The 17,177-nt window shown below is 41.3% G+C and overlaps 2 protein-coding genes across 3 annotated transcripts; both read left to right on the forward strand.

Moving 5' to 3' along the window:
* The first annotated feature begins 323 nt into the window (after nucleotides 1-323).
* dnajb9a (DnaJ heat shock protein family (Hsp40) member B9a) lies at nucleotides 324-3,601 on the forward strand. The gene is made up of 3 exons (XM_083974036.1): nucleotides 324-453; nucleotides 1,252-1,480; nucleotides 2,410-3,601. The coding sequence occupies exons 2-3, from the start codon at nucleotides 1,264-1,266 to the stop codon at nucleotides 2,835-2,837; spliced, it is 645 nt and encodes a 214-aa protein (XP_083830162.1). The 5' UTR covers nucleotides 324-453; nucleotides 1,252-1,263; the 3' UTR covers nucleotides 2,838-3,601.
* A 1,374-nt stretch (nucleotides 3,602-4,975) lies between these two features.
* dnm1l (dynamin 1-like) lies at nucleotides 4,976-17,042 on the forward strand. Of its 2 annotated transcripts, XM_083974033.1 has the most exons (19): nucleotides 4,976-5,183; nucleotides 7,001-7,145; nucleotides 8,747-8,793; nucleotides 9,266-9,337; nucleotides 9,484-9,570; nucleotides 10,231-10,393; nucleotides 10,499-10,619; nucleotides 10,735-10,866; nucleotides 11,041-11,247; nucleotides 11,381-11,501; nucleotides 11,591-11,746; nucleotides 12,245-12,334; nucleotides 12,422-12,514; nucleotides 12,753-12,806; nucleotides 13,057-13,128; nucleotides 14,035-14,214; nucleotides 15,621-15,730; nucleotides 15,868-16,027; nucleotides 16,905-17,042. In XM_083974033.1, the coding sequence occupies exons 1-19, from the start codon at nucleotides 5,082-5,084 to the stop codon at nucleotides 16,959-16,961; spliced, it is 2,169 nt and encodes a 722-aa protein (XP_083830159.1). In that variant the 5' UTR covers nucleotides 4,976-5,081; the 3' UTR covers nucleotides 16,962-17,042. The 2 variants fall into 2 exon arrangements, with proteins under 2 accessions (XP_083830159.1, XP_083830160.1); XM_083974034.1 differs by lacking the exon at nucleotides 13,057-13,128.
* The last annotated feature ends 135 nt before the right edge of the window (nucleotides 17,043-17,177 follow it).

Below are 17,177 nucleotides of genomic sequence, written 5' to 3' on the forward strand. Positions count from 1 at the left end.
AGAATAATCTATTACAGCGAACAAGGATATGATATAAACATATTTTTTTAAAGCCTGTAATATTCGTGGATATAGCATTTATTCTCAGTACTGTACGTTATTGAGTAGGCTACACCAGTTTTAACTTGTATTAAACAAACTTCTATATGAAAGTGATTAGAAATGCTGCAAACACAGGCTGCAACACTCGACAACATCAGGGTCACTATCGGTCAGTTGAGTGGGGGGTATTACTGTACTGACGGACGGTAGAGGGCAGAAACGCACCAACGTACCAGGTCTGCCTACCATGATACAGCGAAAGGCTCGAAGAAGTGACGGAAACGATGCTGCTGCTAACAACTGTCCCTCCATAATAGTCATAACAAACACGGTCATGTTTAACATTGGTTAAACAGCTGATAGGCAGTGTGAGTGCTACAGAACCAGCTATTCTGTCAAAACCTACGGAAGGTAGGTGCTGTAAAGCTACAATGAATGAGAACGTGTGGTTGTGTTAGCCGCCGTCAGCTAACGTGGTGAGTGATGTGTGGGATGATGGGTGAGATGTTAGCATCGCTCTTAATGAGATCACAGGCCTGTACCAAGAAACAGGGACAGGACTTCAAGTTGTAGGTAACTTCACTTTCAACTCTGTTTTTTTTTTTTTAGTCCGACAGCAGTGGCTCTCTTGTTACCAGGTAAATCACCATGGCAACTAGAGATGAACTCCTAACCTGCTCCAGAGCTGGTTAGCATCAAAATGATCAAACCTGGTGTCAGATTTGTAAAACCTTTATTTTGTCCGTGAAAATAATAAAGATGTATGTGTTTTTTTTTATTGTTTTTTTTTTTTAATCGGCTATTTGTTGATTGATATTATTGATTGGGAAACACTACCTGGCTAACATGTGGCATGTGGAATGGATGATGGTGTGGTGTGATACTAGTGGCAGGATAAACTGTCACACACTGCATATTTTTTTTAATTTCCTAAATAAGTAAAGGTTTCATTAATATGGAACTGGGCTTCAAACAATATTGAGGCTCTGACTTACATTTATAACACACGTTAACAACAATAAGAAGCACAGAACTGGAGAACTAATCACCCAATGTTGTAATGAAAGATTCTCTTAAAGTTGCAGGCAGCTAACTGCACACTTAGTAAAATAACTTCAGCCTCTTGCAATATCGTGAACACCTCTGCTTTGTTGCAAGCATCAAACATTTACCTTTTGACAAACTGCTAATTTTCTCTCTCTGTTCTAGGACATCAGAGGGATGGCAACTGCACAGTCTGCTGTAACGTTTGCAGTGTGCATCCTCATGATAACGGAGCTGATACTTGCCAAGAAGGACTACTATGATATACTGGGAGTGCCTAGAGATGCCACTGAGCGACAGATAAAGAAGGCTTTCCACAGGCTCGCCATGAAGTATCACCCTGATAAGAACAGGAGTCCAGATGCTGAAGCCAAATTCAGGGAAATCGCTGAAGGTACAGTTGATTTGTAATTTTTGGTATTGCTCAGGTGTGTAACGATTCATCATTTTCTGACACACTGGAATATTATTGTTACTTGTAACCTAATATATTTTATCCAGCATGCATATATACAGAGTATTGTTTAGACTGTTTGCATTTCAAATTAAGACCTCTGGAGCATTCGGCCAAAGGTAGGTAATGTTCAGACTTGCTGTGACTGATGTTAAAGGGATAGTTCACCCAAAATTCAAATTTCACTCATTATCTACTCACCCTCATGTCCTCCGTGCCTTCTCTGAGTTACAGGGAGGTCCGCGCAGCAGTATTTGTCCATATAATGGTTGTCAATGGATACCAACTTTCTTCGTCCAAAAAGACACACCAAAAAACATCCAAATACCTCCATACTGCTCGTCTGTAATGTCCCTTTTGTATTGAAGCCCCGACATGAGAAATTGTTCCGCTGGTCAGTGCAAATCACGAGAGATTTGCACTGACACAGGAAGAGCAGTGAACTGAGACACTGGGAGCTTCGGCTACAAACAAGCTTAAAATATAGACTCATGTCGGGGCTTCAATACAAGAGGTACATTACAGACGAGCAGCATGGAGGTATTTGGATGTTTTTTGGTGTGTCTTTTTGGACGAAGAAAGTTGGTATCCATTGACAACCATTATATGGACAAATACTGCTGCGCGGATCCCCCCCCCCCCCCCCCCCCCCCCCCCGTAACTCAGAGAAGGTACGGAGGACTCTGAAAATTCTCACAGCTCTTAGTTGACATGAGGGTGAGTAGATAATGGGTGAAATTTGAATTTTGGGTGAACTATACCTTTAAGCTTTTGCGATTGTAGCATAACCTTTTCAAAATGCTGATGAAACACAGTATTAACATCTCCAGCCTAAACTGAATCTTTGCTCTGAATCTTGTCATGCGCAGCTTATGAAACTTTGTCAGATGAAACCAGGAGAAGAGAATATAACCAGTTCGGTGACACCTCTGCGTACTCCACTCAAGGCAGGCCTACGCAGGGAGCGCATCAACCTTTCAGCTTCAACTTTGATGACATATTCAAAGACTTCGACATCTACAGCCAGAATAGGCACGCCCGCCACAGAAGACACTTTGATGAACACTCCAGGTCTCACAAGGATTCACACAGCAGACACAAGAGACACTTTCAGGGAGGTTTTGGAGCAGGTATCTTTGATGACATGTTTGAAGACATAGAGAAAATGTTTACTTTTGACAGACACACCAAACAGACTGAAAACAGGTTTCATGGTGCATCAAAACAACATTGTAGAACAGTGACTCAACGCAGAGGGAATATGGTAACCACCTACACTGACTGCACTGCACCCTAAGATGCAGTGTACGGTGACTTAAGTAAGACTTTAATTTGCCTTAAGGGGATACAATACTGTTGTATTGATTGGGTAACTGAAAACCACTTGGTTCAAATGCTGTGAAATTTGAACTGCGACACTGAGGACTGACATTCAGGCACAGAATGACAGGAACTGACTAAACAATTTATTTTACTTAGGTCTAAATTCAAATAAGCTATGTTTTTCAAGCTACTCTCAGTGTGGACTTGTAAATGATTGTAATAATTTTTCACTTCTTGTGAGAGTCCTTTCCTTTGTCAGTATTTTTTCAAGCACCTTCTTTTTATAGCCGAGTCTGACAACATTGTACCGTTTAAGGAAATAGAATAGACCTGGCACACGCATGCATGTGTCATTTCACTGCTACTACACCTGCCACTCTGTTTTGGTATAGTTTTAGTTTCTATTGTATAGGTTTTGCCATTGTAAGTTTCAAATCACAGCCGAAGGCAGAGACAAAAGAGTTTTGCTTATGGTTGTCAAATGGGGAGCAACGTCAACAAAGACCTGGAAGCCTACACACGTTGGAGTGTTCAGTGTGTATTTTTGGGGTTGCACTACATGTTGTTGGAATGTGTCTACTCTATCGTGTCAGTCTCACTTTTGTAGACCACATTTTAATGTTTGTGGTTAAATCTCAAGCAGTAAATTGTAAATGACCCTAAAATATGATTAGGGAAAAGGTACAGTATGCGTGATTATAGAAATGTTTATGATTCCGATTATATTTGGAGTGGCCTCAATAGACCTGTAATAAAGTGAAGAACAACAGTTTAATTTTTGAGGTCATACTTTGTTGTGTTTGATTTCATAATACTGACAAAGTCCTGGTTACACCTTATAATCGGTCCAAAAGAAAATAACCAAAAATGCTCCAACTTAAAAGATAATCCGAGTTAAATAAACACTTCTCTGACAGTTGAATGAATTTCACACAAATTCAAATTATTTTTAGTAGATTGTTATATTATACACTGCAGTTGGATTATTTTGTTCAACCCTGTATATTGCCAGTCCTTTTCAAGGCCATTCTGTGTGTCATAATGTGGGTTTGGCTATTGTTTACTAGTTTCACATCAGATGGCTGATTGCCAGACCCTTTTCAATCCTAAAAATCACATTGGCAAGAAAGAGATTTATTGCAGTATTGCAGGTTTTGTGTGTATCCCAAGAATGTCAAAAGATAGATCAAGGTCACCTTCAATACGATGAAAAGTCCCGAATTTCAATTTAACCCACTCTTTACTTTGTAAATGTAACCGTTTTAAATGGAAAACATTGTAAGAGGTTTACAGTTTCACTACATTAAATTGAACCACAATCTCTGAAATGTAGGCATTGAAAACCCTTTGACTGTCTGTGGACCACTTGAACCATAACCTGCAGTGTACTAGAGGGTTTGTGACCAATTTTTTGGGTCAATATCAAGTGAAAGAATACTGCAGTGCAAATCTGAAGAATTAATTGTTATATGTCGCTGAAACACTTGGTAATCGCTATATTTCTTTTCTTCATTGATATTATTGTTGTAAAATATCCAGTAGCACTTTACATTTTGTATACATTTCCAGATACATGTGTTGTTCTTAAATAATGTGTTTGGAGAAATAAAATATGGACAACAAATAAGGTTTTTTTTTGTCTGTAACAATGAAAATGTTGTCCCCTTTCATTTTGGACACAATAATCAGCAAAAAATACCTCATATATAAATGTAGTGACTCCAAAACAACTGTAACTCTACAGCGAAATTGAAATAGAGAAACAAATGAGCACACAACTGATGTTAAACCTACAGTAAATGCTTAGTCTTCCATAATTAAATAGGTGGTCATACAGGTGTCATAATAAATGTACGCATTTCATTCATGTGTGCCTCAAGCATAGACAGTAAAGGTAAATATTTTGGTTCTCACCTTAGTTACCGTTGCGTAGAGGAAAATTTTGCATCTTTCCTCTCATTAGTGCAACACGACTATGATGTCACCCGTAGGAAATGTAGTCCAGGAAAAGTCAAACCCCGAAGTCACGGTTGTCGAGTGGGACGCCAGTGAACTCAAACTCCCATGATGCAACTCTCACAAACTGTTTGCGCAGTTGTCGGCAGAACCAAAGCCAGTAGCAGCAGAAGCTGAGGGACATTGAATGACTTTGTGCCCGTGTGTGGCAGGGTAAAGAAAGTTGGCTTTTTGACAGGTTTAGTATCGACGGTCGACGCTAATGGAGGCCCTCATACCTGTCATAAACAAGCTGCAAGATGTTTTTAACACGGTTGGCGCGGATATTATTCAACTGCCGCAGATAGTGGTCGTAGGAACTCAGGTAAGAAACGTCACTTTGCTTAGAGGCTAGCAACTTAGTTAGCCTGCGTCAACTTATTGTTTTGCCTGCTTCTCTTTACCACAGTTTTTCTTTCACTTTCGTTCAGGGACAATAGACATAAATAATTACACTGGCTTTACATACGTTTCACGTTATACGCTCATCTACGTTTAAGTCATCAGATAAGTAGTGAGCTGGAAGCAAAGTTAGCATTAGCTACATGTGATCTCACATTTAAACTAATTGTTTGGGTTGACAGGGAACAAACAAGTATACCTTTTAGATCACTATCTTGCAAATAAAGCCAAAGTCCGATTTTCTATTACATCCTCAGATTTTAATTGCTACACATTAATTGGGTTACTTGATATGATTTGATGGTTAGCTTAGCGTTAAGTGTATGTAACATGACAAGACTACAGAAATAGTTTTTGGTCGATCCACACTCCAAACTCCTACACATTCAGTCTGCAGTGATGTCTGACAAAGATAGACATCAGCTTTTCTCATGTGAGAGGCTGAAATCAGCAAACTTTATTTATCTTATTGACTGAAATTATGAATCAATTAAAATTAATTCATTTTGGTCAATCAACTACAGTAATTGATCAGTCATTTCAGCTCTGAGCATACACATATTCCTCTCCTCACATCACTTGCACTACTGAGCATCTGTCTTAATGCAAAACATGATTTACTACTGCAAATCATCCATTCACACACAGTCCTGCTCTAAGCTGCATTTCTGGTTTCACTTAATTAGCATATTAATTGATAGTGAAACACATCATTACATGCAACCCTTCAATTAACTAAAACAACCAATGCAGTGATCAAATTGAACAGCTCTGGAATAATTCTTATCATAGCAAAGGAATGTTTAGTTTTTGTTGATGCTATTTTAAAGGTGCTGATAGTGGTATTTAGTCCACCCTTGTGAATACAAATGGGGTCAGGAAATGATTACAAAAACCACTGAGTATAATGTAGCAAAGTACCGGTAAGCAACACCACAAACCAAGAATGAGCACAATCCTGAATCAACACCTCTGTTTTCTAAAACAATTTCACCCTGACCACCTGACTACCCTGTGTACACACCAGAGCCTAATTGGTTTAAAGTGGCAGGTTTTTTTTGTTTTTTTTTCCAAACACGTTCACTTTCACTGGTCGGCTAATAGGATGTGGCTGTCTCAGACCTTTTGGCAGGAATCTCAGGGCATTACAGTGAGACAAAGCAAGCCAAAGGATGGTTTAAATGCCTGATTTATTATGTGCGTCCTTGCCAGGGCTCAGCAAAGGCCCAGATCTGCTGAGAGTTTTACTTAAGGACAGGTGCAACCAATGCTATGTAAGAAGTATTAATCATTGGGGCAGCAAAACAACATCTCTTTTATAGCTCAACAGAAAATAACACATGTTCAGCCTTCCTCTTCCACCAAGGAAGAAAGAGATCTCAGCTAGCCAAGTGAGCTAGCTGAGGTATTTCAGCTCACCAGATCTCATTAAGGCTTACACTACCACACGTCAATGAACAAGGAATGACTGACTCGTGGCAGCCAAGGCTTGTGTGAGTGAATACTGTGCACAAGGTGAAGCCGTGACAAGATTTGTGTCTCACCCCAAAGTGACACTCAGTGCTGCCAATTTTCTGTCGTTTATGTTTATGTTCCTGAGCTCTTGGAAAAGTTTGGGCAGTGATAAAGGGCTAATGGCGTTGAAGTAAATCACATACAGTCAGTTTGAGGTCTGATGTCTCTGCTCACATTTATACTACCTGGTTTTGTTTATGACGGTGTTGTTGTTATTGTCCACAGAGCAGTGGGAAGAGTTCTGTCTTGGAAAGCCTGGTTGGGAGGGACATCCTGCCACGCGGCACTGGCGTCGTCACACGCCGGCCCCTCATCCTGCAGCTCGTGCACATCGATGCAGACGACCGCCGGAAAACCAGTGAAGAGAATGGTAACGTCACTGTAACCTCTGCTTCCTCTGGATATCTGGCTGTTAGGCCTCCCTGTGTATTGACTTCTACAACTAACTAAACTGTTTGATCGTCAGTGTTTCAGTGTATATATACGCAGAATTATGTGTGTGCACTGTGCTTTGTCTGGTATTTGTATTTCCTCTCTCATCAGGAAATGTTGTATTGAGCAAAATGAAGTTCCTCTAAATTCGCAAACAATCCAGGCCGATCAATGAATGAGGATCTGGCAGGTTGAGCATTATTCAGTCTATCTCTCTACTGATATGAGTCATATCAAGTCAGCAGTATTGTATTTTATACAGTTATGCTCTGCCCTCGCTCACCAAAAGGATTATTGTTTCTAACATTTAAATCAAACAACAAACATCACCACAGCAAGAAACAGAACTAAAAGTCATGTTATACAGTTTTAAGTTAGTGAAGAGGCACCACAGTCAAATATTATTGTGTAAAGTACCAAAAAAAAGGTGCTCTTCATGCAAAATGGAACATTTGGGAATATTTTATTGTTATGTAATATCATTACGCCACATCATGTAATTATTTATCTTCTTATTATTGATGCATCAATGTTTAAGCATTACTTTAAATTTCCAACAGTTTTATATAAATCCCATGTCACCAAAGCTATTATATGAATGTAGTGGAGTGTACTCAGAGTCTGCGCTGATATCTTCCACTTGTGAATGAAAAGAACAGGGGAGTAAAATGTGCCAAGATCCTGCATTTATTTAAAGCTGATCTGTGGGAATGGCCTCAGAGTGACTCTGCATTGCTGCAGAGCGTCGTGCAGGAGCTGCAGATAGACGGGCTAACCCTTTTGTCTCCTGTCGTCTCTCTTAAACCACAGAATCCAAGAAAAATGGACGCCTTTACAGAGGTCTCCTTTTCCTTGTTCTATTTATTTTTGTGTTTGTACATTACATAACACCCCCCCCCCCCCCTCTCTCTTTCTTTTGCCCATTCTGCCTTGTATTTGTGTAGCTCCTTCCAAAGCTGCCAAACCATGTGGCCTCACTTGATTCAGCTCATGCCCCCCCCCCCTCACCCCTCCATGCAGGATGGCCTGTCAGTTTAAATTAGATGAAGAAAGTGTGTAACTTCCTGCTGAAAATAATCATTTTTTACACCTTCCTCCAAGAGCACCTTTAATATCCTCAAATAGCAGCTTCCTCTAAAGATGACTAACAGACTCCATAATACTGAGGTTGTTTCCTTGTTTTGGAGCAACTTCAATTTCAGCAGCAAGTAATTACATTGTTTTTAAAAAATACCGTGACAGTCTCTAGGTCTCCTCTTCCCGAAATGCACATGCTTTTTTTTTTTTTTTCCGTTGCTTGAGGCTGTAATTTGCTTTCATTACTTTTTGTGTGAAAACCACAGTCGTTCCACTGTTTTGTAAACTCTTCAGCTGGTGATCTCTGACTGAAGAGTTTTTCCGTCCCACCCTTGCCAAAAGAGAAATCATCCCCCCCGAGACATTTAACAGATTAATAGTAAAAATAGTAACACTCTTCTAAAAGCCACATCTGTCCCATCAGTGACCCCAAAATCTGTGCTCGATTTTGTTCTCTTGCAGGCATCGAAGGAGAAGAATGGGGCAAATTCCTACACACCAAAAACAAGGTAGGTGCCGTTAATGGGATCTTCCAGCACTGCATGGAAACATGAATATTTGATCAGCCTGGGTGTGATACCCTTGATCTCTTCCCTTTATTGATTCAGTCGTATTTATAAACCCAGCTACAGTGATATTGTGGAATGTTTTCAACAACAACATCTCTAATCGGTAATGACATCAGGTACACACCCTCTCACCAGCTGAAATGTTCATGTAGTTGAAGTGTGAAAGCCCTCTGAGGTAGAATTGTGCCTTTTTATACTTTACACAGTTCTCCATGTTTAAACAAAGAAACCCTTATGATGTGCTGAGAGTCCCATGACACTGACTCTCAGAAAATCTCTTTGTAAATTATCCCCTTCATGTCCTATGTTTTTGTCACTCTGATGTTATTGTTGTAAGTATCAAAAACTACTGCCTACACATGTTGGAGTCTTTACCTTTCTGCCTTTCTTACCGTTCAATTGTCCCTTTCAGATCTACACAGACTTTGAAGAGATCAGGCAAGAAATAGAAGCAGAGACGGACAGAATTTCCGGCAATAACAAGGTATGTTAATTACATGTATGAGGAGGCAGTGCCAAGAGTTGTCAGACAGGAAATGTTATCCAAGGCAAACCTAAATGATATTAACTGACCTACTGATATCAGTCCAGTCAAGTATTTGAATCATTCCCCACTGTTTTTCCTCCCAGGGTATCAGTGATGAGCCCATTCACCTGAAAATCTTCTCCCCGTATGTCGTCAACCTCACGCTGGTGGATCTTCCCGGCATTACAAAGGTGAGATGGTTTCAGTTTCGCTCCCTGGTGTTCAGACCTGTTTCATTTATGAACTCATGATGATACTGTGCAACTGTGTATCCGCAGGTCTTGTTAATCCTTAAAAAGGATGGATTCAGTTTTTACCTTGATAGTTTTTCCCTGTCTGTTGTTGTAACACTGGTTATAACCTCAGGACCTTACTTGTTATTATGACCACCTTATTGAGTATCATTATTGTTTTATTGTCACTGCTAGCCACAGTGAGACATAATGGCAATTTAAATGAATACAAATAAAATGTATTGGTGTATACACCCAGTTATCCTCCACTTATCTGGGTTCAGGTCACATTAATTGATTAATAATAAGGATTATTGCTTTGATGTCCTCATTATATGGTATGACCAGTTGGTGGTTCGATCACAGCATCCTCCAGTCCAAATAAAATGTCCTTGGGCAAGATACTGAACCCAAAATTGCCCCCAAAATAGCATTAGTTTTTATTTTTTTTAACACAACATAGGTGAACATTGAATAGGTGAATATGACATAGTGAAGTGCTTTAAGTGGTCTTTAGTGTTATATAAATGCAGTCCATTTACAATTCACCAAAGTCACATTTTAAACAGTGAACACATCCTGTCCTGGTATTAAATCAGTGTGTATTTGTTACTTCAGGTGCCTGTGGGAGACCAGCCCAAAGACATCGAGATCCAGATCAGAGAACTGATCTTCAAATACATCTCGAACCCCAACTCCATCATCCTCGCTGTGACTGCTGCCAACACAGACATGGCAACCTCAGAGGCCCTCAAAGTGGCCCGCGAGGTCGACCCTGACGGTAAACGGCCTTCTTGTTTTCATCTTTAATATCCCAGCCATATATTTGTGGCTCTCCTTATCTCAGCAGTGTTTTGTAGCCATGTGTGTACATCTGTGTGTGCAGGTAGGAGGACCCTCGCCGTTGTGACAAAGCTGGACCTGATGGATGCTGGGACAGACGCCATGGACATATTAATGGGCAGAGTGATTCCTGTCAAACTGGGCATTATTGGAGTAGTTAATAGGTAACACCGCACTAATATGTCCAACCTTAATGTGGCGATGTTCAGTGCAGTCACACAAAATGCAGAATAGGTCAGCACCATATCGTGAGTATTGTTTTGTTTTTGTGTATTTTAGGAGTCAGCTTGATATCAATCAAAAGAAGATAGTGGCAGATGCAATCCGCGACGAATACGCCTTCCTACAGAAGAAGTACCCCTCACTTGCAAACAGAAATGGAACCAAATACCTGGCGAGAACATTGAACAGGTATGGATTTCAGAATTTTGAATTAAATCTGTTTTTATTTAATAGATAGCCACATTTTCTTGTTTGTTAATCGATCTCAATGACACAAAATCTGATATAATAGAATACATGTGTCTCATCTGATTAACTTCCTGTTGTTGACCTTTTTAAATGTTTCCCTTTTCCATGACGTAGGTTGCTGATGCACCACATCAGAGACTGCCTGCCTGAGCTGAAGACCAGGATCAATGTGCTGGCAGCCCAGTACCAGTCTTTACTCAACAGTTACGGCGAACCCGTCGATGACAAGAGCGCCACGTTGCTGCAGCTCATCACCAAGTTTGCTGCGGAGTACTGCCACACCATAGAGGGCACGGCCAAGTACATCGAGACAGCTGAACTGTGAGTTACACAACTCTCTGACCTGCATCAACCTCCACACGCCACTGAGGGGTGCTGGCACCCGGCCTCTCCTGAATGATCAGATTCTCCTGGTATGTTAACTCTGGCTCACTCCCTTTTTTCTTTTTTTCAGATGTGGTGGAGCAAGAATCTGTTATATATTTCATGAGACATTTGGTCGCACGTTGGAGTCGGTCGACCCTCTGGGTGGTCTGACAACTATCGACGTGCTCACAGCAATCAGAAATGCAACGGTGCGTTTTTTTGTTTTTTTTTGCTACATCTCTAACTTGTCCTCATACATTGAACATTTTTTAGGACATGTTTTCATTGTGCTCGACAGGGCCCGAGGCCTGCTTTGTTCGTGCCTGAGGTTTCGTTTGAGTTGCTGGTGAAGAGGCAGGTGAAGCGTCTGGAGGAGCCCAGTCTCCGCTGTGTGGAGCTGGTTCATGAGGAGATGCAGAGGATCATCCAACACTGCAGCAACTACAGCACACAGGTGGAAAACAAGCTGAGATGCTCACACACTTAAAGGGATAGTTCAACATTTTGGCAAATTAGCCCATTGCCATAATCCCTATAGTTTTAGGAGTAGGTTCATTACCTTTATTTGTCGGTGCAAGCTATTTTTGGAACGGCGGAGCAGAGCCGTGAGCTGCTCAGAGCTACGCTACGGAGGCTAATGGCATTTCTTGGTTTCTCGTAACGTTCCGTGATTATCTCAGCATGGTGAATGTGCAGGTCACAACTTGTCCACGAGAGCTTTTTGGAGTTGTTGGATTGTGTATTTGATGAGTTTGATGCTCCACAGTTCTAAAAACAGCTTGCACAGACAATTAAAGGTAACGAACCTACTGCTAAAACTATAGGGATTATGGCAATGGGCCAATTTGCCAAAATGGTGAACTATCCCTTTAAACCTAAAGTACAGTGGTGTCCTGTACACACACAGAACTGTGACTCTGACAGAGGTTCTACTGTTTGTTTATCTCTGCAGGAGTTGCTGAGGTTTCCAAAGCTCCATGATGCCATAGTAGAAGTGGTCACCTCCTTACTCAGGAAGAGACTCCCCGTCACCAATGAAATGGTCAGGATCTGCTCCACATGAACAACTCTGAAGGGAAGTTTATTCACAGCCCCGTCTCATTAATCAATGTCCTGAATTTCTTTGCAGGTTCATAACCTGGTTGCCATCGAGCTGGCCTACATCAACACAAAGCACCCTGACTTTGCTGACGCCTGCGGCCTCATGAACAATAACATAGAAGTAAGATACAAACACACTCTCACAGACGCTGTCCTCATGTAATACAGTTATTAAATGTGTTGCTTTGTATTTCTCTGCTAGAATCTCAGGCTGATTGTGTTAGTTGTGCTCTAGTGAAGAATTGGCCTCTCACTGATCTTGATCCTTTTGTGGATTTACCGGCAGCACAGAAACCGGGAACATTCCCTCTTCTTTTCTGTGTTCGTTGTTTCATTTGTCAAACTTGTTTTTTTTACAGGAGCAGAGACGTAACAGAATGAGAGACCTGCCACCTGCCGTCCCCAGAGACAAGGTACAGTCTGTCTCTATGAGTCACACTTCCTCTTTTTTTCTCCTAACAGGCTATAACAGGTTTTTCTTTCTTATCAGTGATGCCTTCATGCATTCAGTCTGCTCTTTCTGAATTAACCAACTTCAGAATTTCCTCCCAAATTCAATCTAACTCAGTCATAGTCTTCACATTATGTGAAGTTCCTACTCACCTCCACTTGTAGCCCCTGCCAGGTTTCTGTCTACTCTTCTCTTCTGATGTCTTTCTTTAGTCCCTTAGAGGCCCAGGTGGGCAGTCTGTCTCCCCCACTGAGCCTCCTGCCCCCGAGGGCGAGGCCTTCAAGGTGTGTTCCGTTCACTCACTGCCTGCCCGCGTTTAACCTCCGCCCACCTCCAAGTCCTCACCACACTGTGACACTGCCGTGGTGTTTTAGGAGCAGTTTTACCTTCACTGATCCCACCTGTGATCTTCACACTGAACCTCTTTTCTGCTGCATGTTTTTTTCTTCTAGATATGGTCATCAGGTAGTTTTATAAAAAAAAAAAACAATCAAGAATGCTGGTTTAAACACACTATAATTTAGTGTGTGTTAAAGGCACAGAACAAATGGACATCATGATTTAGAAAATGAATTATGGAATTGAATTAATTAAAATAAGTTAAAGTTTCTGACTTATCTATCGGTCAAACACACTTGTGATGTTTTTTTTCCTTGTTTCTTGCCTTTGTTCACCAACAATATACAGCTCTATCTCCTGCAGTACAATATTGTCCTAGTAATGCATCCCAGGGTGCAGTAACACAGTTTGCTGGTTTATGAGTTCTTTTTTACTTTGGGAAGTTCATCTTTGAGCTGCTTCAGTTACAATATGAACTGGAAATATTGGGATGTTCTTAGATGTTGGTGGTGTAGAAACCAGTGTAGATAAATCTCTTCTGCTCTGCTATCATCAAATCAGCCAATCCCAAAACTGGCGTTATGTAATCTGTGCTCATGCCTGCCAGTATTTTCCACTCATCTCCTTGCTTGGTCAGAATAATCAACAAAAGTCTGGATGAACTTCTTTGGAGTGAAAACAAAGAAGGCCTGGTGCATGCTTGTGTGAAAAAGAAATTTAACATATTCGTGGCACTGTTGTTGATTTAACCCATTTTCCTGATTTCCTACACTCAAGTTGTGTTTCCAGACCCAGAGCAGGATAATCACACCTCCTCACCCGGTCTCTCTCTCTCTCTCTCCTCCCTGCAGGCAGCAGCAGGCAGTTCTCAGAGCGGTTCTGTCAGCGAGCAGACAGATGGAGGGACGGGGAACTGGAGGGGGATGTTGAGGAAGGGAGAGGAGGGTGCAGCCGGTGACAGGGCTGTGACTGCAAATCTGCCTCCTGTCAGCCCACAGAAGGGCGGCCATGCTGTCAACCTCCTAGATGTGGTGAGTCATGATAGCAGGTAGCTTCCACTCACTAATGGAAGCTTTGCAGTTTCTATATTGGAGTTTAGAAATCATAATGTAACTTGTTTGGTATTTAAAAACTAAGAAAACCTTTATTGTCGCATCACATTCAATGATGCAACGCATGGTGGGGAGTCTTCAGAAAAAAACAGCAAGTGGAAAAACAACTTTTATTTCAGGACAGAATTTAACCTGAACTGATCCCTGATTTCCTGCAAGGACCCAGACGGTGTCAGACAAACTATTTCTTCTATTTACTTTGATCTTTGTAGCCCATCAGCCAAAAGTTAAACTCAAACCTACACCCTCTATGCTATCAAAGAGAGGTATAATAAAGAACACATATGAGTAAATCAGTTGGAGGAGAATCACTGAAATTATGGTAATTCCTCGAAAACTCAGGTTGGATAGTTATAAATTGTTCTGCAGCAGTTCACTGATACATTCAACTCCATGGATGTTTTTCTTCTGCACCTCTGCAGGCTTCAGTGTTGGTGAGACATCAGGGACTTAAAGCAGAGACGGTTGAAGTGACGACTGAACACGGCCACAATATGTCTCTTAAAATGGACCAAGAGCTCCACCAAGGGCTCTCGGTCCATTTTCAACAATTTAACGACAGATACAGATGAAGAGTTTGTATAAGGATGTCTGTCAGTTCAGCACCGTGGACAGTGTCACGGTTTTATTAATGCACATGAGCACATGATCAGTGTGGCTCCCAGGTTAACAACAGTGTGTGCCAACATTTTCATCAATAACCTCCAAAAGTCAGTCAAATTATTATGCATCTTTAACAAATATACCCATAATCCATAAAACTACTAATGTTAAAGGGATAGTTCAACATTTTGGCAAATTGGAGTAAGCTATTTTTAGAACGGCGGAGCAGAGCTGTGAGCTGCTCAGAGCTACGCTCCGTTATTATCTCATAGCGTGGTGAATGTGCAGGTCACAACTTGTCCACCAGAGCGTTTTGGAGTTGTTGGATTGTGTATTTGATGAGTTTGATGTGGGAAACCAAGAAATCCCATTAGCCTCCGTAGCGTAGCTCTGAGCAGTTTGCGGCTCTGCTCCGCCGTTCTAAAAACAGCTTGCACCGACAATGAAAGGTAACGAACCTACTCCTAAGACTGTAGGGATTATGGCAATTGGCCAATTTGCCAAAATGTTGAACTATCCCTTTAAAATGTAATATAAACAAAATGATTAAAAAAAAGATATAACTGTCTGCGTCTACGTCATCACATCACACTGTAGCTGCTTAAAGTCTCTGTTTTACTGACAGTTTCATACGTGATTTAACTGTTGTCCATGTTTCCATTTCTCCGATCACGTCCCACTCGGTGCATTAACAAGGACATTCGGTATCTTTTCATCTGCAGCCCGTCCCAGTGTCCAGGAAGTTGTCGGCTCGGGAACAGAGGGACTGTGAAGTAATCGAGAGACTCATCAAGTCATACTTCCTTATCGTGCGGAAAAACATCCAAGACAGGTACACATTTAATTCTCCTTGCTTATTTTTTCATCCTCCTCTTCTACAATTTGTTTTAAATGTTGGTACGACCGGTCCCGGTCTAACTTGCTTCACCGTATCTTCATCCCATCTCCCGTCCTCCTGGTTGGCCCCAGTGTACCGAAGGCAGTGATGCACTTCCTGGTGAACCATGTGAAGGACTGCCTGCAGAGTGAGCTGGTGGGTCAGTTATACAAGACGGCCCTGCTGAACGACCTGCTGACTGAGTCTGAGGACATGGCCCAGAGACGCAACGAAGCTGCTGACATGCTCAAGGTAACAGATCTGTCAAAAGAGTCACTATGGATAGCAGCAAGATCCAGTATCAGTCACACACTCATTGCTCAATAAAATATTTAGATATCACTTCTGTCATTGAAACAGATTTCTATAAGTATATCAGTAGCATAAGAGGAAAGACAGAGAGATTTTACGATTGAAGGGCTTGTTTAAAGTGATTCACCTGCTCTAATCATTCCTCCTGATCCCCTCTTCTTCACCTTCAACCTTAGTGATAGGGAACAAAATGCACTGATGTTTTTCTAAAGCTTCAGCTGCCTGAAATAGTCTTAGTGATCTAAGTGTTTAGCTCTTAGTGTTTCCCTGTTGAGCTACAGCTACGGCATTGTAACACAACTGCAGAAACATTGCACTTGATTGTCACCTTTGAGTTTCCACCTCATCAAATATCGATCCAAATGATTGCACAGAAAGAGGCTGTAGATGTTGACCCTGTCACTTGTATTGTAAAATGCATTAGTTAGACCAGTAATTAGACCATTAAAATTCCAGCATGAACAGCAGGCTTGATTACAGCTGTTGAAACCAATTTGGGTCTTCACGTAAGATAAGACGTGATAAGATATTTCTGTATTAGTCCCATGATGAGGAAGTTTTACAGCGTTGCAGCAGTAAAAATAGAAGTATATCAATGATAATAAAAAAGAACAATAAAATACTAAGTACAAAAGGTATAAAAAGATGTGATGCTGTGTTTTAAGGCAATTTAGATGAACTGTAACTCAGTAAAGGAAGATGTCCCAAATATTGTACATGTAGTTCCAGTTGAAAGTAGACACAGTACAGCCCAAAACACAATAATAGAATAAGTTATGTAATTCACACACTTTTCCCTCTCCACTCCTGTGTGCAGGCGCTGCAGAGAGCCAGCCAGGTGATCGCAGAGATCAGAGAAACCCACATGTGGTGAGAGCTGCCTCTCTTCAGCAGGCTCTCTTCATCCCTCATGGACCATCCAACCCCTCCCTTCCCCAACCCCTCCTTCTCCTCCTCCTCCTCCCCGGCCGAGTCTCCCAGCACTTTGACTGCCGAGACAACCTGAAAAATGCACTGGTGTGGATATGTGTATATCTAAACATAGTTTTAATGTACAGAAGGAACTTGATTGAATTGTTGAAGGGCGGTA

This window comes from Trachurus trachurus, assembly GCF_905171665.1.
Source record: "Trachurus trachurus genome assembly, chromosome: 6".
Classification (NCBI taxonomy): Eukaryota; Metazoa; Chordata; class Actinopteri; order Carangiformes; family Carangidae; genus Trachurus; species Trachurus trachurus.

Bases quoted from the DNA above. Each gene is read 5' to 3' on its own strand.
- dnajb9a (XM_083974036.1), top strand. From the start codon at position 1,264: ATGGCAACTGCACAGTCTGCTGTAACGTTTGCAGTGTGCATCCTCATG. The intron at 1,481-2,409 runs GTACAGTTGATT...TGTCATGCGCAG, and splicing joins ATTCAGGGAAATCGCTGAAG to CTTATGAAACTTTGTCAGAT.
- dnm1l (XM_083974033.1), top strand. From the start codon at position 5,082: ATGGAGGCCCTCATACCTGTCATAAACAAGCTGCAAGATGTTTTTAAC. The intron at 10,620-10,734 runs GTAACACCGCAC...TGTGTATTTTAG, and splicing joins ATTATTGGAGTAGTTAATAG to GAGTCAGCTTGATATCAATC. The intron at 12,515-12,752 runs GTAAGATACAAA...TTTTTTTTACAG, and splicing joins TCATGAACAATAACATAGAA to GAGCAGAGACGTAACAGAAT.